At 39.0% G+C, this 25330-nt stretch overlaps 1 protein-coding gene across 1 annotated transcript in view; it reads right to left on the bottom strand.

The window, feature by feature from the left end:
- The window catches only part of LOC124716981 (elongation factor 1-gamma), a 50843-nt gene that overhangs the window by 8686 nt on the left and 16827 nt on the right, over nucleotides 1-25330 (bottom strand). The window contains exons 4-6 of the mRNA XM_047243585.1: nucleotides 19549-19691; nucleotides 15158-15321; nucleotides 6817-6950 (exon numbers count right to left, since the gene is read on the bottom strand). Of these exons, the coding sequence (XP_047099541.1) occupies nucleotides 6817-6950; nucleotides 15158-15321; nucleotides 19549-19691 (441 nt within the window). The remainder of the gene's footprint in view (nucleotides 1-6816; nucleotides 6951-15157; nucleotides 15322-19548; nucleotides 19692-25330) is intronic.

Below are 25330 nucleotides of genomic sequence, written 5' to 3'. Positions count from 1 at the left end.
CTTTCACATGTAATATTGGTCTATAAGCTTAATACGCTGCAAGAGAAGCTAAGCTTTCACATATAATGCTGATCTTTTATGCGCGCATTACAATTTAAGATATATCACACAAATGTGCCAGTAAAATTTTTAACAACAACATAAATTTCTGATCATCTGGGCTCGAAATTCGTCTAAATGGCTCGTCATCGAAGAGTTTATTTTTAAATGAGAGTGAAACACTCTGCGATTTAAGAAATTCATCGTACATTCTCACATAGAGTTCTGGTGTAACTGCCAGAATGGTAACTTTGATGGTAATGCTTTTCAAACCAACATTCGGAATATTTTCCCGTGACCTGTTAGAAATAGGTTTGTTTCTGCCAGATGACAGCCATCACCACACTTGCGCAGCTACGATGTCGTAGGGAGCCCATATGTTCGTACGTGTAAACATTAAAAGATCTTACATTATGTCATAAAGGAAGCAAGACATCAGAGGACACTCCAGCAGCATCGGAATTTCGTGACCCATACTAAAATAAGCACATTTAAAGTGCACATTCGTACGTCCAGATTCCCAGTGAAGTAGGCCACAACTTGAAAATGTGACTTTAAATTCAGCGAACAGTGTGTAGAATTAAACACTTCGTTTCAAATATTTGTCTGCCTCAGCGGAAAAGATTTATGAAAGAAAATTTCTTTAGCAAACCAACAAAGGTGACTTCACTGTTCTGCAAGGCAATTAATGCTTGACTGTCAGAAATGTGGAAATAAAATCTGCAACTACTAACAAATTTTAGCCTTCCGTAATTATGTGAATGTATTTTAATTCACTTGACAGCTTCCAGCCACAGAAATCTGTTTTGTTTTCATTTGACACGAGAGCAGTAAACGAAGAGGAAACTGCAAAATCACTAGATGTAAACACGGGCCACGTGGAGACTACCCACTTCCCCACTGTAACTCAGACTGCTCTGCGCAGAGCCTACATAGAGCCCCGGATCTACGATATTTCGGAACCGAGGCAATACCCCACCACTTTGAGATAGGACGTCAAAAATTTAAAAATTCGAATTTTCAAAAATATGTTCATTTTGTAGTGCACACCTTTCTAAAGACTTTAATGGATAAAACGTGTGTTCGAGAAATGCAACACATGTTATTTGGTCATAAGTGTACCAAAGTGCAGTGCCTCACCGCCTCTCACAGCATTCTTCTATTGCACGTCACTGTACTTTGCTCTATGGAATTGAAATGTGTATATCTTGTAATGGATGCCATCAAACCATATTCAGGACAGTGGAAATTAAAATGTCCTGTGGTGTCTCTCCTGCTTACTTTCGGCTGCTTTGACATCCTGCCCTCCCCCCCCCCCCCCCCCCCCCCAATCTTTCTACAGCTTTACATGGCGTGCTTTCCTTTCTGCGAAAGAATCTACTACCACAAAGTTCGCCAAACGTTTTGCTACATGAAAAGTCGAAATGTCGTTGTCTAATACTGAAAAAGCTGTTAATACAAATAGGACCCAAGGCTGGTATGGTTTCCCGATCTGATTATGTCTATTTAATCACTTCTGCTAGATAAAATAGGCCTTTGTAATACTGCAACAATTGTAACACACATCAAATAAACGAGACTGTTTTGGCACTAACAGTATTTTTTTTTGTAACAACAGAATATAATTCACAATATACCAATATCTAATGCCTATTAGACCTACTACAAGCAAAAAGTTTTATGTTAGGAAATAGTTTCACACTTCATTCATACACTCCAGTTTCTGAAGTATGAAATCGAAAAGAAGTAGTAATAAAATTTTATACAGACTTTGAATCATCATATTGTTCCATAATTTGTGTAATGTACCTGTTTCTTCTCCTTCCTCTTTTTAACAAACAGTCTTGTTATCACTAATTCTGTAACTATTCCTGCCAATGTCAAAGCTTATTCGCAGGTTAACTTCACTAACTCTGCCAGAATCACCAGTTCAGTTATCCCGCGATTATTCTCCGGTTAGGCATCGTTACGTGTTCGTACAACGTGTTTTCCGCCTTACTTCCAGAACAGACCTTAAAGAGGCTGCTAGCCAGAGACTGTACAACTGGCCCTTGCTAGTATAGCGATCTGGACAAAATTTCGTTTTCTTGGACACACCAAGAAGGTAATACGTAATCTTTCTTACCTGTTATGCGTTTATTTCGACTCCTGTAGTCTGAATCTATGGATGTCGCTAGTAATTATAACAATGCTCATCATTCGCAAACCCAATCAACCACACAATCAGACAGCGGTTGGCATTCATCCGTTCGGCCTTACTCCACTCAGCTCTTATAGCCCCTTTTGTCTGTAGGAAAGTTAGTTTGTACATGCGAAGAGGATTCCCCCGACAGAGACATGTACACTAAGCACAAACCAACTTATGATTCATTCAGAAATCAACTTAGAATGTGTTCAAAAACTGACAGGAATGTGTGAATTTGCCTCCCCCTTCCTAGAGAAGGGAGACGAAAATTTAATAGTTATGGGTGACTGGAATTCGAGTGTAGGAAAAGGGAGAGAAGGAAACATAGTAGGTGAATATGGATTGGGGGACAGAAATGAAAGAGGAAGCCGCCTGGTCGAATTTTGCACAGAGCACAACATAATCATAACTAACACTTGGTTTAAGAATCATGAAAGAAGGTTATATACATGGAAGAACCCTGGAGATACTAAAAGGTATCAGATAGATTATATAATGGTAAGACAGAGATTTAGGAACCAGGTTTTAAATTGTAAGACATTTCCAGGGGCAGATGTGGACTCTGACCACAATCTACTGGTTATGACCTGTAGATTAAAACTGAAGAAACTGCAAAAAGGTGGGAATTTAAGGAGATGGGACCTGATTAAACTGAAAGAACCAGAGATTGTACAGAGTTTCAGGGAGAGCATAAGGGAACAATTGACAGGAATGGGGGAAAGAAATACAGTAGAAGAAGAATGGGTAGCTTTGAGGGATGAAGTAGTGAAGGCAGCAGAGGATCAAGTAGGTAAAAAGACGAGGACTAGTAGAAATCCTTGGGTAACAGAAGAAATATTGAATTTAATTGATGAAAGGAGAAAATATAAAAATGCAGTAAGTGAAACAGGCAAAAAGGAATACAAACGTCTCAGAAATGAGATTGACAGGAAGTGCAAAATGGCTAAGCAGGGATGGCTAGAGGACAAATGTAAGGATGTAGAGGCCTATCTCACTAGGGGTAAGATAGATACCGCCTACAGGAAAATTAAAGAGACCTTTGGAGATAAGAGAACGACTTGTATGAATATCAAGAGCTCAGATGGAAACCCAGTTCTAAGCAAAGAAGGGAAAGCAGAAAGGTGGAAGGAGTATATAGAGGGTCTATACAAGGGCGATGTACTTGAGGACAATATTATGGAAATGGAAGAGGATGTAGATGAAGATGAAATGGGAGATATGATACTGCGTGAAGAGTTTGACAGAGCACTGAAAGACCTGAGTCGAAACAAGGCCCCCGGAGTAGACAATATTCCATTGGAACTACTGACAGCAGTGGGAGAGCCAGTCCTGACAAAACTCTACCATCTGGTGAGCAAGATGCATGAAACAGGCGAAATACCCTCAGACTTCAAGAAGAATATAATAATTCCAATCCCAAAGAAAGCAGGTGTTGACAGATGTGAAAATTACCGAACTATCAGCTTAATATGTCACAGCTGCAAAATACTAACACGAATTCTTTACAGACGAATGGAAAAACTAGTAGAAGCCAACCTCGGGGAAGATCAGTTTGGATTCCGTAGAAACACTGGAACACGTGAGGCAATACTGACCTTACGACTTATCTTAGAAGAAAGATTAAGGAAAGGCAAACCTACGTTTCTAGCATTTGTAGACTTAGAGAAAGCTTTTGACAATGTTGACTGGAATACTCTCTTTCAAATTCTAAAGGTGGCAGGGATAAAATACAGGGAGCGAAAGGCTATTTACAATTTTTACAGAAACCAGATGGCAGTTATAAGAGTCGAGGGACATGAAAGGGAAGCAGTGGTTGGGAAGGGAGTAAGACAGGGTTGTAGCCTCTCCCCGATGTTGTTCAATCTGTATATTGAGCAAGCAGTAACGGAAACAAAAGAAAAATTCGGAGTAGGTATTAAAATTCCTGGAGAAGAAATAAAAACTTTGAGGTTCGCCGATGACATTGTAATTCTGTCAGAGACAGCAAAGGACTTGGAAGAGCAGTTGAATGGAATGGACAGTGTCTTGAAAGGAGGATATAAGATGAACATCAACAAAAGCAAAACAAGGATAATGGAATGTAGTAGAATTAAATCGGGTGATGTTGAGGGTATTAGATTAGGAAATGAGACACTTAAAGTAGTAAAGGAGTTTTGCTATTTGGGGAGCAAAATAACTGATGATGGTCGAAGGATATAAAATGTAGAGAGGATATAAAATGTAGGCTGGCAATGGCAAGGAAAGCGTTTCTGAAGAAGAGAAATTTGTTAACATCGAGTATAGATTTAAGTGTCAGGAAGTCGTTTCTGAAAGTATTCGTATGGAGTGTAGCCACGTATGGAAGTGAAACATGGACGATAAATAGTTTGGACAAGAAGAGAATAGAAGCTTTCGAAATGTGGTGCTACAGAAGAATGCTGAAGATTAGATGGGTAGATCACATAACTAATGAGGAAGTATTGAATAGGATTGGGGAGAAGAGAAGTTTGTGGCACAACTTGACCAGAAGAAGGGATCGGTTGGTAGGACATGTTCTGAGGCATCAAGGGATCACCAATTTAGTATTGGAGAGCAGCGTGGAGGGTAAAAATCGTAGAGGGAGACCAAGAGATGAATACACTAAGCAGATTCAGAAGGATGTAGGTTGCAGTAGGTACTGGGAGATGAAAAAGCTTGCACAGGATAGAGTAGCATGGAGAGCTGCATCAAACCAGTCTCAGGACTGAAGACCACAACAACAACATTCCTAGATCTGGGCCTGCTGCACACGTGTAAATCTGGCAGCTTGAGCGCTCCAGTAAAATTCTTCCCGGTAGCATCTAGAGGCTTGCTGCGACTGCTTAACAACTAACAGCCATATTTCTGTAGCCAAAAGCAGGAGAAGGTACTACTCAACTGCACATGCGCACGATCCCGCTCGTTGCTGCTAAAACGAATCTAATGTAAACAGTTGTGACATCACGCTCATCGGAGGCAATTTGTTGTTACGAAGCATTGCATAGTCTTCCTAAAGCCTTTGACTCATTTTGCTGTTGGCAGACGCTTGTATGAGCACTGTGTGTTGTCGCTGTATATGGCGCATTTCCTTTGCAATTGAAGTTTTATCCTTTGTTAGAGTATTGGTTCTGCACAGTCAAAAAGTTTAACCGAAAACAAAAACAATGGAAAATTCCCGGAATTCTAAAAAATTCCCAGGTTTTCCCCAGATCTCCCAGTTGTCCTGGATTGTATACACCCTGATTAACCCCTTCAGATGTTTTAATTTCTGACCTTTAACAGGACATTAATTTGCTGGCTAAACGCTCTGCCACAGTAGGTACATCTCCTCCACTCACCAAAACAGTCACAGATCTCACTTCTACACAAAGGCATAATGTACAGGTATCATCTAACATCTGATAAGGCATTTTGTCGACTTTACCATGCACAACAGGGAGAATATCAACCAAGCAGTCAATTGGGTAAAAAGAAAAGGCACTGGCAGAAGACAATATGTAATTAATGGGAAAATTAAATATTTTTGTTTACTGCAATCCAAGAGCTTTCAATCCTCACAAGTGGATAAGATTTCAAAAAAAAAATTAAACTTTTCAGCTACAAACTTACTAAGCATCTGTGTCATGTGACACTCTTAGAATAGTAGAGTTTGCATTCAGCCTTACCAGTGAATGAGAGCCAATGACCATATGAATCATTTCATACAAAAGAACCTGTTCGCAAACCCTGCAAGCTATCTGATAAGGTGGGTTTTGAATCCTACCAACTCAGTGCAGCAGGAAGTCAATTGTTCATTATTTACTAATACCATTATTTGAGGCAAGTTTGATATCTGATAGTGAAACTAATTATAGAGAAATCTTTCCTTGAATTACAAACTTTTTTCCCCATGGCAAGAGGTAGGATTGCTTGTAGGGGGAGGAGAAAGGCCGGTGGAATAGCAGAAAAGAAGCATTTTTTTTTAAGGGAGGGTGTTTTTGTCAACTCCCACTACACATCAATCCTGAGCTGTTTTAAAAGATTATTCGACACATTATAAATATTTTACAAAATGTATAATATACCGACAATACCTAAATCAGTGAGCATGTTATCCTAAACGAAAAATGTCAGGGAAAACATCAGGCAAGAGCTTGTTACAAAGTGCAATCTCAGCATTTGCTGTCAGCAGTTTACAGAAATCCCAAAGCAGGGTGATCAGACTTCTAAATCCAAGTTTTGAACCTTAACTGAAATACTGTTTATATGTCAATACACCGCAGGCTGTTATTAAACATTCTTGGATGTAAAGGAAATGACCAATCAGGAGGTAGTACTTATCTTTCACAAGAAAAGACTCCTCACCTATGCATCTAATGTTATTCATACAGAAAATTCAAAAAGCTTCTTTAATCAGACAACAGTTGTACATCTAATAGGCTAATGCATTATCTGTTTAAAAGTATGATGTTTTAACAGTAACTGTGCCTGGCCAAAAACCATTATAAGCATCTCAACATTTGTATAAATCATGAGCTAAAACTTATGTAGTAACTACACTTACAGAAATCAATAAAGCTGTAAAATTATAATAATGAATTTATCTAGTAAATTACCTTGGAATTCGGCAAATTTCTTTGGATCGAATTCTGCCATCTTCTCACACAGTTTGAATTCACCAATAACAGCTCTAACTTGTGGTTGGTTGATAATGGTATTGAACCATCTGTTTACATTTTGATACGGCTTCCTTGAGAAAAAAATAAGTTTCTGGTAATAATTCAATCTCCACTTGTCATTATGTCATGTTTACATAAATTTACAGTATTGTCACAGATAACATTGAGAAATTTTAAAACAATGTTTAATGTCAAGTGTGTGCCATTATTAGTTCTGAATTCTGTATGACAATGCAGATCAGGGTGGAACATGGCATATTTTCACTATATCTCCCTTAATTACAAATTGTGCCACAGGAAACACAACCTGCACTCAAAGAGAGAACAACATATCAGTGACAGCCTTTTTAAATAAACAAGACTAGAAAGGGAAACTTAACTATCAAGTGAACAATTAAAGGAGCAGCATCATTCCAAGATTCCACACTCATACAACACACCTGAATTTAAAATATAAAGACACTCATTTTCACACATTTTTTTCAGACTAAGCACAAACAACATGACTGACTTAAATTTGTAGGATTAAAATTTAGATCATGTTAACAATTCAATTTGCTTACTTTCAACAATCATTACACATTGACAAGCTCTGGTTTATGATATTTGGAAATATTTCATAAATTTGCAAGTCATGACAATTATGCAGTCTACAATTAATTTCACCAACTCTTGCAACTGAGAATAGGTAATGGGACAATATTACTGACAGTAATAATAAGTAACAAAAATAAGATTGATTTTTGTCCTTTGTAAATGCTGACACTTCACTCACACACAATTGTAATAAAATATCTTAAAAGTATTTTCATGTGATGGGGGTAATTCTGGAGGAGATAGTGAACATGCTCATTCACAGCTCTGAAACAGAGTTTGAGCACAATCAGAAAAGAAACTCTTAATAGCACATAGGTAATTAAATGGAATTACCAACTGTGGCATGGGGTTCCTCAAGGCTCAATCTAAGGGCTGCCTTTGTTCCTCAAGTGTGAACATCTTTCATCTAACATACTACAAGCAGAATTAGTTCTTTTAGCAGGTGACACTAGTACAGTAACCAATCCAAGTATATGCACAGTAGCAGAAGAAATGGCAAACAGATTCTTAGAAGTATCTGTGAATAGTCTGACCCTCAACTTTAAAGAAAACATTCCGTTTTGCAATCTACAGGTACCACATCAATGATAAGTGAAACACGTAACTGAGGAAATAAGAGTGGAAACTTCACAATCCTTACTTGTCCACACTTATGAAAAATTAAACTGGACAAAAAGCACATTTTGGAACTCAGTTCAGCTACATTTGCACTTAGAATCATCAATTTTGTTGGGGGAGAGAAATCAGTTGACATTTTCATTTAGTAATGTCATAGGGAATAATGTTCTGGTGTTAAGACATCTTTATGACCAAGTCTTCATTGTTCAAAAACATAATGTAAGAATAATATGTAATGCCCACCCACGATTATCTCTTAGACATCAGTTTAAGGACTTTGGCATTCTGACCACTGCTTTACAGTAAATTTGTCCCCTCCTGAAGTCTGTTTTGGATAACTTACCCAGTGATATAAAAGGCCTGACAAACGTAAAATTTGGAAAAACTGAAAAAGATTTTCCTTGACAACTCTTATTCCGTATCAGAATTTCTATTGTAATGTACAAATGCAGTAGGCAGGAATTACTCATTTGTATGCTAAAAAGTATAAATGTTCAGCATATAGCCATATTTACAAATTAATTTGTGATGTGAATACAGATTGACTCATTACGAATTATCCTTCCTGAAGGCAATGTGTGGGATCTGAATTTTGAAGCGTCACTGGGCTGTACCGGTTTGACTTCATAGTGCGCTTGGGATTCTAGAAAATGGGGATTGGAGACGTGTGAATGTGTATTAACGTAAATGTATGTCTGGTGTTTGTGTCTGTCAGTACTCCCTAAAGTGGCAGGCACAAAAGTGTAAATTTTGGGCATTTGTGCAAAGCTTCATGTGGTTCTTAACCTAAATGTTGTATGAGGAGGCGAGGTAAAATCTGTTTCTTTCTAAAATTTTACTGATCTAGCATTAATGATTGCGCAAATAGTGGGCTAGTTTGACAGGTCTCGAACATGTGTGTTTGGGACATATCTGCAAGCACCTGGGTTGTTGATGCTCTTGTTCTTGGGATGTTGGAGGCTTAGGGGGTGGTGTCTGGTGCCACCAAGCCATACAGGATGGCTGGAAGGATGCGCCAATGCCAGAGGACTTTGCATTCCATGGTCAATTATTCACCCTTTGATACAAAATGCAAAAGAGTGCAACCTTTTTCCTTATTTTTGTAATGTGCTTGCACCATGTGAGGCACCTGCCTATTTTGAGGCCCAGAAACATGATTGAGTCACACCTGGGCAGGTCCCATCCACCAATTACAAATCTACACTGTGACTCCACAGGCCACTGTAATATGGGTGCAGATGGTACCCTGTACCACTACTTGTCATTTCCTTTCCTTTTCCAATCGCAAAAAGAGCAAGAGTAAAACGACTTTCTACGCGCCTTCATATGAGCTTAGATATTTCTTTTGTGATCCTGACGCACAACATTGTTTGTAGCAGTAGAATCGTTTAACAGTCAGTTTCAAATGCCAGTTTTCTAAATTTTCTCAATAGTGTTTTTGAAAAGAATGTCTCATTCCCTGCAGGGATTTCCATTTAAGTTCTCGAAGCACCTCTGTAACACTTGCATGTTGGACAAACCTACTGATAAAGCTAGCAGTCTGCCTCTGAATTTCTTCAATGTCTTCCACCAATCCAACCTGGTACAGATCCCGACAACTGAGCAATACTCAAGAATAAGTCGCATCAGTGTCCTATTTGCTGTCTCCTTTATAGGAGAACTATCTTTCCTAAAATTCTCCCAATAAACTACAGTCTACCATCCAGCTCCCACACGCTCGTTCCATTTCATATCGATTTGCAACAAGCTATGACTTGCCATTTGGTGGGTTTAATTTTCACTTTCCAGACATTGCACTACTGTGACTTTTGTCTACGTGCTCTTCTAATTTACAGTGAATGATTTAAAGTTTGCTGTTGCTCTTGTATATGGCTGTGTCATCAGTATAGAGTGCTATTTCACATCCCACTTGCTTGGGTGTGTAATTGGTGTACATGGTGTATAGGACAGGGATGCTGCAAATGATACATGGGACATGAAACTAACTAGCTATCCAAGTCTTTGGTGTGAACAAAGTGGCAACTATTTCTTTTCTAACACCTTTATCTACCACTTTGCTCATTGCTAGTCAGTATAACAAACCTGGCACTCCAACCCTCCATGCTATTTTGTCTTAATTCAAGGCTAAGGACAGCGTTCACAGGACCTGAATATTTCTTAACAGTGACCTGCAGGACAGTCAATTGGAGCAGCAATACCTGTAACTATTTTTCCAGCATTATATCCGCAAGTGCCACAGAATTTGCATTTGATGAAAGTGTGCACAGTGATTACACTTTTTAAGCACAATTCCAAAATTGTCTTCTGAGGAAGCATATTTCAGGACATGTGTAAAAACTCTCCGAAACCTGCGAGACAAATTCTGGACCACATGAGTACTGGCCTTACATGTTTACAAAGGGTTCCACTTTCTCAAAGTAAAGTGACCTTAATGGAAATAAAGCTACTCACAGCACTCTACCAGTGTTCCAATTAAAAGTGTACAGCTTTTCAAGCACCAAACTTTTCCTGATGTGCCACATTTCTGAAAGATGCAAGAAACTGGCTAAACATTTAACATGAAGTTAACTCATTTAGCTGCATTGTCTTTGCGAGAGAATTTCTTTAGGACGTTATGAAGAGTCACATAAATAAAACTACGCTCTTTACATAGAGTGGCTCTACGTACAAAGCCATCACACTGTTGTAACAAAGTGCAAAGAAGTCCTTCGCTGTCCTGAAAGAATCACTGAAGACTACAGGTAACAGAATATGATAATTTGGGATACTTCAATGAAAATCTGCAACAGTTGTAAAAATTAATTATTTCTAAAAATGAAAACACTACCCTATTTCAAGACTTATGTCCCATCTTCAGGTGCACCTGTACTATTTTCAATGAACAACAATACATACCAACATGGTAAAGAAAGCTAAACGGAATCAATAGAAATTCTTAGAGAAACCCCTATACACACATTAAAATATGACTCCAGACAGCATGCATAACTGAAGTTAGGAAGTTCATTCCTGGCACGTCACATTCTAGATAACATCCCCCTTAATCCTAAGTCTGCCAGAAAGCCTCTCGCAGAGCGAGGCCTACACGCAAAAGGTAAAGATCGATTAGAAGAAGGAAAGCACCATTAAATGGAATAAAATATATACAGAACTGAAGGCCTGACACCACGAATCCCCCATTACAAACTTTTAGCGGTCCAGTTTTACAGGCACACTACACGTGGTCCTGTATGAAAGATAGGTGGTCTTTCGAGCACTCAGGTGTCAAAAAAGGGGTTATATAGACTGCACACTGGCAGATGTGCAAGGAAAACAATGTAATCCCCTGAGTAAAGTTTGCAACTCAGCAGTGCTGCATACCTGTAAAGTCCAAGCGAACTGCTCAAACACCACAGTAAATAATAGTTTGCGTTTCCTTAAACCTGTTGTTGGCATGTACATTAATTTAAATTTTGTAGACCAGACGGCACGAGCAGTCCACATACTAACATTCCATGTACATAACTGCTCCCACTGGTATTTCAACTTTGGGTTGTGCTTTGTACTGATCTGATGGTGCCTAAACAGCACTGGTAGGTCGCAAACTTTACTTAGGGGGTTACGTACTTTTCCTATGTACCCACAAGTGCACGGTCTATAACATCTTTTCTGGGCATGCAGTATTCAAAATACTGTCTACCTGTCTTCATGTGGATCCATGTCTGGTGCACCCCTAAGCCTGGATCATTGTTAAGTTTTGTAATGGGGGATTTGGGATGTTGAGCCATTAATTCTTTTTATGATTTATTATACTAAACAATGGTCTCTGCCTTTAATTAGGGGCCATTACCCTTTTATGTAGTCCCTTTTCTGCGAGAAGCTTTATGGCAGACTTAGGATTGAAAAGGCCGTTTTCTTGAATACCATGTACCGCAGATGCACTAGTTTAACATCTTTTAACCATAGTTATGCATCCTTCATGAACTCATTTTAACGAAAGCTTTTCTTAAGAATTTCTGTTGGTTCTGTTTTGCTTTGATTGTCTTAACCACGTGAATACATGTTATTCATTTAATATTTTGCAGATGCGCATGAGAAAGGGACATACGACCTGAAAGCACAAAGTACTTGCATTTGTAGAAGTAATTAATTTTTAGAACTGTCAGATTTCATCGCTGACGAACAACAGACGTGGATGCCCTGTCAAGCAAAAATCTATATCTTTTATCCTTTAACAGTAATCCCTTTACCAAGAGGAACATCCTACCCTCTTCATTTGAAGTGTTAGTCCATCGCCCACCAAAAGTATGCCACATCTCAGGTCCACCCCTATGCCAATGGTATCACCCATCCCGCACCACGAAGATCATGCCCCAACACAGAAACCAAGCTCATGCCCTTGACACCTATGAACCACAGTCAAGTCACAGGCAATTTATATCCTATAAAAGAGGGCTACAAAAGTCATTCCCCTGCAGAGAACAAGCTCAAGTCACGTGCTCGACATCTTCGAACCACAGTCCAGTTACAGGCTATTTACACTACTGACCATTAAAATTGCTACACCAAGAAGAAATGCAGATGATAAACGGGTTTTCATTGGACAAATATATTATACTAGAACTAACATGTGATTACATTTTCATGCAATTTGGGTGCATAGATCCCGAGAAATCAGTACCCCAAACAACCACCTCTGGCCGTAGTAATGGCCTTGATACACCTGGGCACTGAGCCAAACAGAGCTTTGATGGTGCATACAGGTACAGCTGCCCATGCAGCTTCAACATGATACCACAGTCGATCATGAGTAGTGATTGGCGTATTGTGACGAGCCAGTTGCTCGGCCACCACTGACCACACATTTTCAATTGGTGAGAGATCTGGAGAATGTGCTGGCCAGGGCAGCAGTCCAACATTTTCTGTATCCAGAAACGCCCGTACAGGACCTGCAACATGCGGTCGTGCATTATCCTGCTGAAATGTAGGTTTTGCAGGGATCGAATGAAGGGTAGAGCCACGGGTCGTAACATCTCAAATGTAACGTCCACTGTTCAAAGTGTCGTCAACATGAACAAGAGGTGACCGAGACGTGTAACCAATGGCACCCCATACTATCAAGCCAGGTGATACGCCAGTATGGCTATGAATACACGCTTCCAATGTGCGCTCACCGCGATGTCGCCAAACACGAATGCGACGATCATGATGCTATAAACAGAACCTGGATTCATCTGAAAAAACGACGTTTTGCCATTCGTGCACCCAGGTTCATTGACTACACCATCGCAGGCACTCCTGTTTGTGACACAGCCTGAAGGGTAACTGTAGCCATGGTCTCCGAGCTGATAGTACATGCTGCTGCAAACGTCGTCCTAACTGTTCGTGTAGATGGTTGTTGTCTTGCGAACGTCCCCATGTGTGTTGACTCAGGGATCGAGACGTGGCTGCACGATCCGTTACAGCCATGCGAATAAGATGCCTGTCATCTAGTGATACGAAGCTGTTGGGATCCAGCACGGCGTTCCGTATTACCCTCCTGAACCCACCTATTCCATATTCTGCTAACAGACATTCGGATCTCAACCAACACGAGCAGCAATGTCGCGATACGATAAACCGCAATTGCGATAGGCTACAATATGACCTTTATCAAAGTCGGAAACATGATGGTACGCATTTCGCCTCCTTACACGAGGCATCACAACAATGTTTCACCAGGCAATGCCGGTCAACTGCTGTTTGTGTATGAGAAATCGGCTGGAAACTTTCCTCATGTCAGCACGTTGTAGGTGTCGCCACCGGCGCCAACCTTGTGTGAATGCTCTGAAAAGCTAATCATTTGCATATCACAGCATCATCTTCCTGTCAGTTAAATTTTGCGCCTGTAGCACGTCATCTTCGTGGTGTAGCAATTTTAACGGCCAGTAGTGCATATTGTACAAAAGATAGGGCATGTGAGACAGCAATGTTGTATATCAAAGGTCCTAACTATAATTACTACACTGTATTTGATGTAAGGATGGCAATTAACGACAGTCTACCAGCAAGAATGGTCACTGCCGAATTGTGGCTGTTAAATTTTGCGCCTGTAGCACGTCATCTTCGTGGTGTAGCAATTTTAACGGCCAGTAGTGCATATTGTACAAAAGATAGGGCATGTGAGACAGCAATGTTGTATATCAAAGGTCCTAACTATAATTACTACACTGTATTTGATGTAGGGGTGGCAATTAACGACAGTCTACCAGCAAGAATGGTCACTGCCGAATTGTGGCTGAACAAACTTCACTGTGATCCCCCCCCCCCCCCCCCGAAATGACCCCAGTGCCTCTTTGCACACTTCATCAGGTGAAATTCTGAGCTCACTGGCAATAACTCGCCCGATATCCTTTTTCAGATTGCAATCTTTGTTTGCATTACTTTCCATATCCTATAGGTTTGGCTGCAGACTAATTACATTTACAAAACTGATTATTTTGTTGTTTGTCCACATAGCAGTACACAACATAGAAAACCACAATATGTAGGTGTGCAAACTTTTTCTCAGACAAATGACTGCACCACAGTCTGTGAGAGAAGGAAACAAAGGTTAGAGTGGGAGGGGAGCCTTCAGATGCAAAGACAGACTTACGTATTGTCCCGCAACAATGAACATTCCCTTCCCTTGGTGGACAATGCTGACATACCTTGGCCATTACCTCCAATACTGGGAATATTGCTTGGCAAAATTGCAGCCACACTGTACCATTATTATGGTAAAATATTGCTGTAAAATATGGCACGTGTAAATACATCTTAGAAAACCCCCACAAACCTAATTGCTCAAGCCAGTTCGAACAGCCATATATTCTTGAATTTCCGCAAATATCTTCTGTGTAATACGCTGAGTCTTGCCTATTTAAATAAAGCTATATTTCAAATCCAAGTTTTGTTTATGTCTAGATGCTATGAAGTCAGTCAATTACCTTTTTTCTCTACATAGTTTTTACACCAGTGAACGCAAGATTATCAACAGTTGCATTACACATGAGCCAGCTATCAAACACAAAACCCATACATTAAAAACAGAAAATGGTCTTACCTAAAGGCAGGGTCCAGAACATACTGATACAAGTGCAGCAGCGTACAGGCAACACAAATGTCTGCGAGGGATATGCGCTCCCCAACTAGGAAGGTACGTGTCAGGAGGTGATTGTTCAGAGTTCTAAGTGCTTCCTTCACATCCTCCTTTGAACGTTCTGTTGCCTGCAGCAGTCAACAATTATCACTATTTACTAAACTACAAAAATCTTAAACACCATTACATTATACGAAACAAAATAAAAAGTAAATCACTCAATAAGCAAGGATGACAGAATAAGTATATTGTGGTAAGATGATATACAAATACTTATGACTGTGCAAGGAAACTAATAATATGATGGAACTACATCAATATGTTAATTATGTCAAGAATGCTTTTAAAAATAAGAATCACATGAAATTAAAAATAAGGGATGTGAACCACTGGTACTTCCATGCAGTTAATGTTATATTTATAAAGACCTTTCGAATTTTAGATATACATCAGAACCCTCCTTTTATGTTCCCAGAATTAACATTTTCCCTGCCATTTACACCATTTGTACCACTCCAGTCAAATTTCTGACATCCTCTATATTAATTTTGACCCAATTATTTGTTAACATGCTTATAATTTTACCACGATTTACACTTTATGAAGAAATGTCTGTGGAGGAAAAACTGATGTAATAGATGTAAAATAATGCTGACATGGCACTGGCTGTGAAGTAAGTGTTTACAAATGTTCCATGGCTAAGTTTCTTGACAGCATGGTTCTCCACTCAGCAGAACTGGTAAATGGTAAAAGCCTGAACCACTCTTGCCGTATCTCTTGCCACTGCCAAGCTCTACTTGGTGTGATGGCTGATGGGAGTAAAGGTTTGTTGTATCATGACCAATTACAACTATTTCCAAATTGTCTCTTAATATGCATGCATAGCTTTGCGATTGTTGTAATCTTGACACCTTCACTCAATGTGTTGTAATATTTTTGATTAAAACACATCTACAATTATTTATTTTTTTAGGCATAGCAAGATGTGTTTCAAGAATGTGTTTCTGTTAAGTGTTTCTTGATAAGTGCAATATTTACAAATTTATTTTTTGTCAGGTTTCACAAACAATGTGAGTGATAGTGTGTGTGGTTTTCTACATAACTGAGGAGGTACAGCACTTAATACCTCAAAAACATGACAGCCGTGCAAGCGACACACAACACGTATGCAAACATCACAAAAAACCACTTAAGTAAATACTTGCACTCCACAATAAGACAAATTCTCGAAACTTGTCATGCAAAGCACAAAAAAAGAAGAAACTGATTCAATGTTGGATTATTTACATGAGTGGCAGCTTCGAAAATCATCAATTATTATGCATGAAATTAAGTCAAATCTTTCTATGTCCCAGTCAGTCACCAACTCCAGTTACAGCAGCATATTTTATTAGATAATATACATTTACTAGGGAATAATGTCCCTTACAAGCATGTTTATGTCTGCTATGCACATATACATAAAGTGAGAAAGTGCAAAGGGAATCTTGCACATTACTTTTACCACTTAATAGGCAGTTACCTAAATTTTACATTTTCGAAAGTAGGGTTCCACTGCAATATACCTATGTATTATTTACTGTAAAGGGCCCACACTGAGTTGAGGACAAGAGACAAACATTCGTTTTTGGCCACAGCCATAGTAAGAGAAAGAAAGGCACACAAATTCATGCATATAAGCAAGCATGCCTAACACACACATTACTATCATATCTCTGGCAGCTCGGACCAGAATTCATTCTAATATATATTTTGGTCCCAGCTGCTGGAGATGGTCATGGGTGCATGAGGTATGCTTGCTTCTGTGCGTTTTTATGATGAAGGCAGTGGCCAAAAGCTAATGTCTAAGTGTTTTAACTGAGCCTGCCTGCAACAATGTGTCATTTTTACAGTAAGTAGCAATCTATATTTTGCTACTTTGTTAACTGAAACTCAAAGTGTGTGTACAAATTTATGTTCTTACCCCTTTCCCCAAAGCTGTGACATTACTGCTTCATCACTTCAGATCTGCATACCTCCTAAAATGATTTAAGCTACAGGATGTTCTGCCACACACAATCCGTTAAATCCAATATGCCCAACAGTGAGCAGTAAGAGAATATTTCAATTTTAAATAAATATATCTGTAGGTTCCGAAAGGGTGGATGCTATCAATTTTTATCATTTACATATAGAATTTGAAGTTTATCAATCATTTATCAACAATGGATATAAATAAACATACTCCAAGAACACATGAAACCTAAATTGCACTTACAAGTGAATACAAAGGTTTAGTGGACACAAACATATAACTCAAATGTCTTTCCACAAACCTGCTGATAAGGAATCTAAAAATACTTCCTGCAAATGTGTTGCCTCCTATAACACAAAATCATCTTTAGGAAGAAATAGCCAGTAGATACGAATTTCTGTGAAAAAACTTTTTACTAACATTAAAAGTGCAAGGAAACTCTGAAATCGAGACAAGGTCAAACTGAAAATGTTACAAATCTTGAGAGGGAGATTATTCGACAAAATGGTTTGGAAAAAGCTGCTTTACAGGGAAGGATATATAAAAGGGGAAGGGATGGGGTAAGCAAATAAAAACTTTTTCAACACAAAATGCCAGTCTAAAAAATTAAATACAATAGTTACGATGGAATGCAAGTGAATGTCCAAGCATTTACTAATAATTTAGATAACTATGGAAGGTTGTAAATTATGTAGTAATAAAGAAATTTATTGAAACATGGAAAATATAGGAGAAGAAATGAGAAAATAAGACTATCTTAACCAAACAGATACTAAAATTTTGTGGGACAAGTTTGACATGTGAGGTAAAATAATTTAGAAACACTAAACCAAAAAGGACAGTACAGAAATAAGTGTTTTCCGTTGGCCAATCCAACAGCAGAGGAAAAGGGGGGGGGGGAGAGGGGAGGAGTGAGAAACCATTAACAAGTGCAATCTACGAAGACCTTATTCAGAATATTTGCTACAGGATGTACTCCTGCAGTTAGGATCCATGGGAGTCATGTGATCACATTTCTCTACGTGGCTCTAGGTAAGATGAGGCATGTGGTTTGGAGAGATCTGACTCCAGATCAGTGTTTTGGATGCAATCTATGGATAAGGAGGGAACTTGTTCTATGACATGCATGTACCCCAGCACCAATTGTCCTCTTGGAATCCTCCTGCAGCCACTAGTTAATTCAGCAGAAATTGCAAATACAGCTGCCAATGGTTTGCGAAGCAGAAATTCCAAATACCAAGATCCTTCATCAATGTGTCACATAAGCCTGCAAAACCATTCAGCACCACCCAGAAAGTTTGAAGGGTGTGTCCGATCCAGGCAAAGGGGTGTTATTGAACATTTGTTACAAACTTTTGATCTATGAAAATATTCCTTCATAAACTCCAAGTTTCAGATGAGCCTAGAGTATTTTGTTTTGTTTTGATATGAGGAATCCTCCAAGTTTTGTAACAGAGGAGAAATGAAACACTGATTAAGATTCATATAAAATCATTAAAGTGACTAGCATTTGTTTAAAAATGCTAGATTGGTGGAAAAGAAGTTAACTGATGGAAACCACCTGGCAGCACACATTTTTGGGAAGACCATATCTATGAAATAATGGAGCATCATGCTGCACACTAGGATGCTCTGAATATGAGGCTTGGCACAAGGAAACAGGAAAATAAAGCTATTAACTGGTTTTAATTAACCTTGTATAAACTTAGAATCTGCCCCCCCCACCAAATTTTTTCAGAAACAAAAATATGTCAACAAAGTTGTAACGAAATTCCAATCACCAACTTTCTCCTCCAAATGCAAAAATATTTTGTGAACACCGATCTACACAGTGAGGAACAATCACCACGATAAAATAAGGGAAATCAGAGCTTGTACGGAAAGACGTGTGTTCATTCTTTCTGCACGCTATACGAGGATGGAATAACATAATTATGAAGGTGGTTCGATGAACCCTCTACCAGGCACTTTAATGTGATTTTCAGAGTATCCATGTAGATGTAGACTAGCATCAAAAACAGACTTCACCAGCATCTGCTCCATCAAATGGTAAATACATTCCTCTGATGTTTCATGTGTGTAACATATCTCACAGGCATTTGAAAAATAGTTTTATCATTTTACATTTCGGGAGTGACATTTTTGTTTCACTGTATTGACTGTGCTGGAAGGGGACTTCACTGTCGCAAAATTATGTGATCTTTATATTCTCTAATACAAGTAAATATGCTTGCCTTTAGCTAACCCTCATCACTGTTCCTCCACAACCACCTAAATTAAATGCAAGTCTTAAATATAAAGTTATTTACCCAGACAGAAAAACGCGCGTCTTGTAACCTACCTGCTTGTTGTACTGCATGATACCAATGCATGGGAACACCCATGTACAGGAGGCAGGGAGGATTTCACTGTCTGCAAAACCCAGCCACTGCAACACCTGAGCACGCTCCAGGTCAGACTGACCCCTAAGCTGCGCATTCGCCACTGCAATAAATGCAAGAGTTGTAGATATACCTGATAAAACAGGCATCTGTAACTAATCTATTAATGTGATAACTATTCTATTCAGATGATTGATAAAGCCTAACGTGCAACTTTTTAAATTCTCTAATTATATCACACAGTCTTAGCAAAAGGAGGCTGGTAATTATTTGCCTAGCTATACTGAAACTGCCTGAATTCAGATTTGACATTGCAATCACAGAAACAGTCTAGTAATAATCCCTGAATATTCAAATTTCAAGCACTCAATGCGTCGTTTTAGCACCTCCAAGGTCATACAGATTTTAAAAACCTCATAATGGAAATTGGCAGCCACACACACACACACACACACACACACAGCCACACACACACACACACACACACACACAGCCACACACACACACACACACAGCCACACACACACACACACAGCCACACACACACACACACACACACACAGCCACACACACACACACACACAGCCACACACACACACACACACAGCCACACACACACACACACACAGCCACACACACACACACACACACAGCCACACACACACACACACAGCCACACACACACACACACACACACACACACACACACACACAGCCCCCCCCACACACACACACACACACAGCCTTTAAGGGGACATGCTCGTGAAAATGACCAAAAATTTGAAACAATTCTTGGTCTATAGGAAAGAGCATTTCGTGCCGATTTCAAAAATGTACAGTTTATGGGCATTATTTTCCATTCGATCTAAATTTGAGGTTTAAAGTAATGTTGCACAGGGGCCACGCCCATCTGTTCAGTTTGAAGTGTGTCAGAATACGTGATGCATTATTTTGTTCTTACATTTTTTCTGTCATTAGTTACAGATTGTCAACACAGGTGTATTCCAGAAGGTACTGACTACTGGAACCAAAGTACATGCACGTCTAGAAGGCTATGGTCTGAATGTAAACAAAGATTTGAGAATATATGATTTTGGAATTTCATACACATGTGGTTTTGTAGTAGTAGTTTTGTGTGTGAGAGTAAAAAAAATTTAGCCCCAAATGAAAGTTTTGCAGCAACCAGTTCCAAACAACTGAACAATACATCAGTTGCTTTGAAAGTCATCCGCGGAAACTGTGCCTACAGGCAGTGCTTCTAGACGTACACTGACTTTCTGAATGTAATACGAAAAAGCCTAGTAGTATTGTCAGCAGCAATAACAAGACTTTTCAAGAGTGTTGTGAAATTTAAGTACTGCAATTGTGAAGATAGTATTGACGTTTCTGTGGACATTTGAGCAAGGAAAGGTCTCTCAATTCTATTAGTGATTGGCTGTAACTCATGTAAGATGCACAGTGATACTATAACATCGCAAGCAACTGATAGTAGACATGACAGTTTAAATATTCAGCTTGCTTATGCAATGTGATGTATTGGAAGGGGTAGGAGAGCTGCCCAGACTTTTTGTGCAGTGATGGATTTGCCTCTACCTCTACTGAGGTATGACAGATATAATAAATTAATACATAATGCTTTATGTGGTGCAAGTGAACAATGAGGACAGCAGCAGAAGAAGCTGTAGCCTTGTCTGAGAATACAGACACTGTAGCAGTATTTGACGCATCTTGGCAGAAGAGAGGTCATACTCCTCTGAATGGGATTGAAACTGCCAAATGTATTGAAACTGGTAAGATACTAGATTATGAATGTCTAACATAGCACTGCCATGGTTGTTCATGTAAATTTATTGGCACCCATGTTTGTGAAAAGAACTTTGATGGCCCAAGTGGAAACATGGGAATGAAAGGAGTTCTATACATCTATAGAAGATCAGAGGTCAGTCGTGGTGCGAGGTATGTAGGCTACCTTGGGGATGGGGACTGTAAAGGACACACTACTGTTGTTAATGACAGACCATAAGGGGGGACACTGATAGGAAAGCTTGAATGTGTTGGGCACATACAAAAAATGAGAGCTTGGCTGAGAAAATTATGTAAAGACTTCAGTGAAAAAACTGTTAGACAGAAAACACATAGGCAGTCCAGGTCATTTTAGAAAAACTAAAATTGATTCTTTGACTCAATATTATGGACTAAGGAGAAACGTAGGAGATTCGGAGAACGAGACGAGCTGTTTGGGCAACATGGTTTCACAGAGTGTCAACAGATGAAACCACACAGCATGGTTTGTGTCCAAAAGGGGAAGATTCATGGTGCAAGTACTACTTTAGCAATGCTATAGGCATATAGTATACCAATAAGCATTCCTTACCACTTGCTGTAACTGAAACAATTAGGTCTATAGAGTCTGGCAAATAAAAATCTAAGGAAATGTATGCAAGGTCTCTCTCAGAATGCAAATGAAAGCTTCAACAGCTGTCTATGGGAGAGAATACCCAAAACTGTATTTGTTGGGCTGACAGTGCTGAGGATTGGTGTAATGCATGCAATAACATTCAATGATGGTGCAATTTCAAGGATCCCTGTTATGAAGAATTTGAGCATCCAGACAGGAAGGAATATGGCTTCAGCTCTAACTGCTATTGATAAGCGGCAGGTAATCGAAGCAGAGATACCTACAGAAGCTGTTACCAAAGAGTCAAGGATAAAGAAAAGAATAAAATAAAAAGAGTATGGAGGGTAACGAAACAGGAGGCAACTGGAGTCTGCAGCTGAAATGATCTAAATGAGCATGGTAGTAAATTAATGAATCTGTAAATCATATTTTGCGATTTACCGAAAACTTTAATTTTCATGATTCAGGTACACTTTTCTCCTAAATAAAGTTAATTGCACAAAAATTGGTACAGATATTTAGATTGACCTCTTCTACCTACCTTCCCTACTATTTCCTGAAATTAAATATTCTTGTTGTAGTAAACTAAATTACTTGTCTTTACAGATCAGCATCAGGGAAGGAAACTGGAGGCATAAAACACTTATGTGAATGTTGTCTGTACTCTTTTTTCCAAGCTGTGCAGTCAGTGGTTCCAAAGTAAATGGTACCACACTGAGATAGTGTTCTGTTTTTTTATATACTATTATATTGTTGTCAGTACCAAAACATAATAATAAATATCTCTATAATTTGGGAAATGTTTTGACTAATGACTAATTGTGTCTAAGAATTTTTGAGCTACCTCATTTATAGATCAATTGCACTATGAGGGTGAAGATAATGCTAAAAATGCTGTCTGTTCAGGGTCATGTCCCCTTAACCACTGGTGTCATTTCCAGTCTACTATAATGAACTATTCTGAAAATGTGTAACTCTAACGATGCCAATTTGTTTTCAATAATTCTTCTACCACATTCTACAATTCTTTTGCATTCAAACTTAATCCAAAAACCTTAGTAATAGTAGTAGATACGACTTTTGACAATGGATGTCAGTGTCAATATTTTCAGGTTCTGGACCCTACATACACCTAAATGAATATTTAAAAAGCATGTTGTTAAAAATGAAATTTGTATTATTTTAATTTTTTTGTGGTCAAAGTATCCCCTGTAGATAATACTGACTGAATATGTCGTTGTGTTGCTACAGTTAATGAGACAGTTACAATGAGGTGTTTAATACTGTTGCCGTTAAATACACAAGAAACACTGTACAACACTTTTTTCGTATGCAAAACGACATTTTTAATTTCTTGTACCACTTCCCTGCTAAGCAGTCCTATTTGACCAAGACCTGCAATACTGTCAGACAACCTTAGTTCTGCTTAGCACAAGGCCTGCAGGGTGGATGTTGTTCCTTTCTCTGCCTCTTCTGTTTACAAAATGTAACTGAACATTTCATTCAGTCATACAAGAAAAGGTTGGATTAACATTTTAAATTTTTTTCAGAAAAATTACTGTTCTTCTAGAAAACAAATTCATACAAGCAACTGCAATAAATGTAGAAATATACAACACACACAGTCATTAACAGTGTTTGTTGTACCTCCTGAGAGAATAAAATTAACGGCTTGGTTGTTGTAAGCATTTAGAGTAAAGTAATGGGTGTTAATTGTTTGAAGACTTCCTGAAAATAGAAAATTGGGGCCCTCAACTCCATTGCATTTTGTATCCCTTAAGTAGTAACAGAAGTAAAGTTTTAGATGCTCTCTTTTCCTTGCTAAGCCAAATGTGAGAGAATCTTAGCTCTGCTCTATTGTTCATTTCCTGGTTATGAAATGAATTTAAAGGTACAGTTCATTTAAAACGAAAAGTTGAATTGACAATATAAAGGTTAGGCAACCATGATTGACACCACTTCTCTGCTGATGTGTGATGGGTGGGGGCTAGGTGAAATCTAAAAAGCAGCTCAGCTGCTCTTCAATCCTGGCAGTTAAAAGAAGGACACACTGCTTTTAAAAAAGGCTCTCCAGGTATGTTAATCCCAAAAGTTGAGTGTGGAATTACCAACCCATTCAGTATGCCCAACTAATCAAATATACACACTTCAGTTACACAAACACAAAGTTACCCTTTCTACCCAAGCAATCCTATTCAGCCAACAGCAAAGCTAGTGCACAAGTGTTCTACTAGTTTCCAACCGTTATATTAAGCAATATTCCGAAAAACATACAAGACTTATTTAGCTATGGGTTCCAAGAAATGAACACTGTAATTTTCAAAAGGGTAATAACTGAAACATGGATAACTACACATTATATTAATATTTACATCCACAATTTGAAAACCACTGAAGTGTACGGTAGAGGGTACATTCCACTGTAGAACTTATTAGAGCTTCTTTCCATTCAATTTGTATACAGGGCACAGACAGAATCACTGCTCTGCCTCTGTGCATGCTATGGTCGGCCTCAGCTTGTGCTTTCCACCCAACAGATGCAATGTGTAGTAATTTGTGCAAATCATTTAAAGCTGGTTCTTGACACAATGCTTTCTCAGGATAGTCTGCATCTATCTTCAAGCTCCTGCCTGTTCTGTCAATTCAGCATCTACATGTCACTCAACCACAGGTCAAACAAACTTTTGAACATTCATGCTGCCTTTCTTGGTATACATTCAATAGTCTAATTCCTATATGGCATGGACTCAACACACTTGAGAAAGAGTTGCAGAAGGGCTTTGTACATAATCTCCTTTGATTCTTGAAGTTTTCCCGGCGGAAATAATGTTCCATCACCTTTTGGGCGTGCACTCGGGACAGCGACAATTTTTCTTGCGATAATTTCTTTATGGACGGTTTTGAAGAGAAAGCCCTCAACTCAGCAGTATTAAAACCGACGGTCTTCTGGAGATACGTGGATGACACTTTCATAGTGTGGCCCCGCGGAGAGGATAAATTGATAGAGTTTTTGGAACATCTTCAATTCCATTCACGGAAACATCAAGTTCACTATGGAGCAAGAGAAGAATGGCTGTTTACCGTTTCTGGATGCGCTGGTTCGCCGAAAAGAAGATGGATCCCTAGGTCATTGCGTATACCATAAGCCCACACACACAGACCTGTATTTGCAGGCGTCTAGCTGCCACAATCTGTCGCAAATTATGAGTGTTCTGAAAACTTTGGTCCACAGGGCTCACGTAGTAACTGATGTTGACAGCCTGCAGGATGAGCTTGTACACCTAGAGGCAGTTTTTAGGAGAAATGGCTATTTGCAACAGCAGATTAAGAGAGCCCTGCAAATA

This window comes from Schistocerca piceifrons, chromosome 9 (assembly GCF_021461385.2).
Source record: "Schistocerca piceifrons isolate TAMUIC-IGC-003096 chromosome 9, iqSchPice1.1, whole genome shotgun sequence".
NCBI lineage: Eukaryota > Metazoa > Arthropoda > Insecta > Orthoptera > Acrididae > Schistocerca > Schistocerca piceifrons.
Note: the sequence above shows the minus strand (reverse complement) of the source record. Positions and strands in the feature narration are given on the sequence as shown.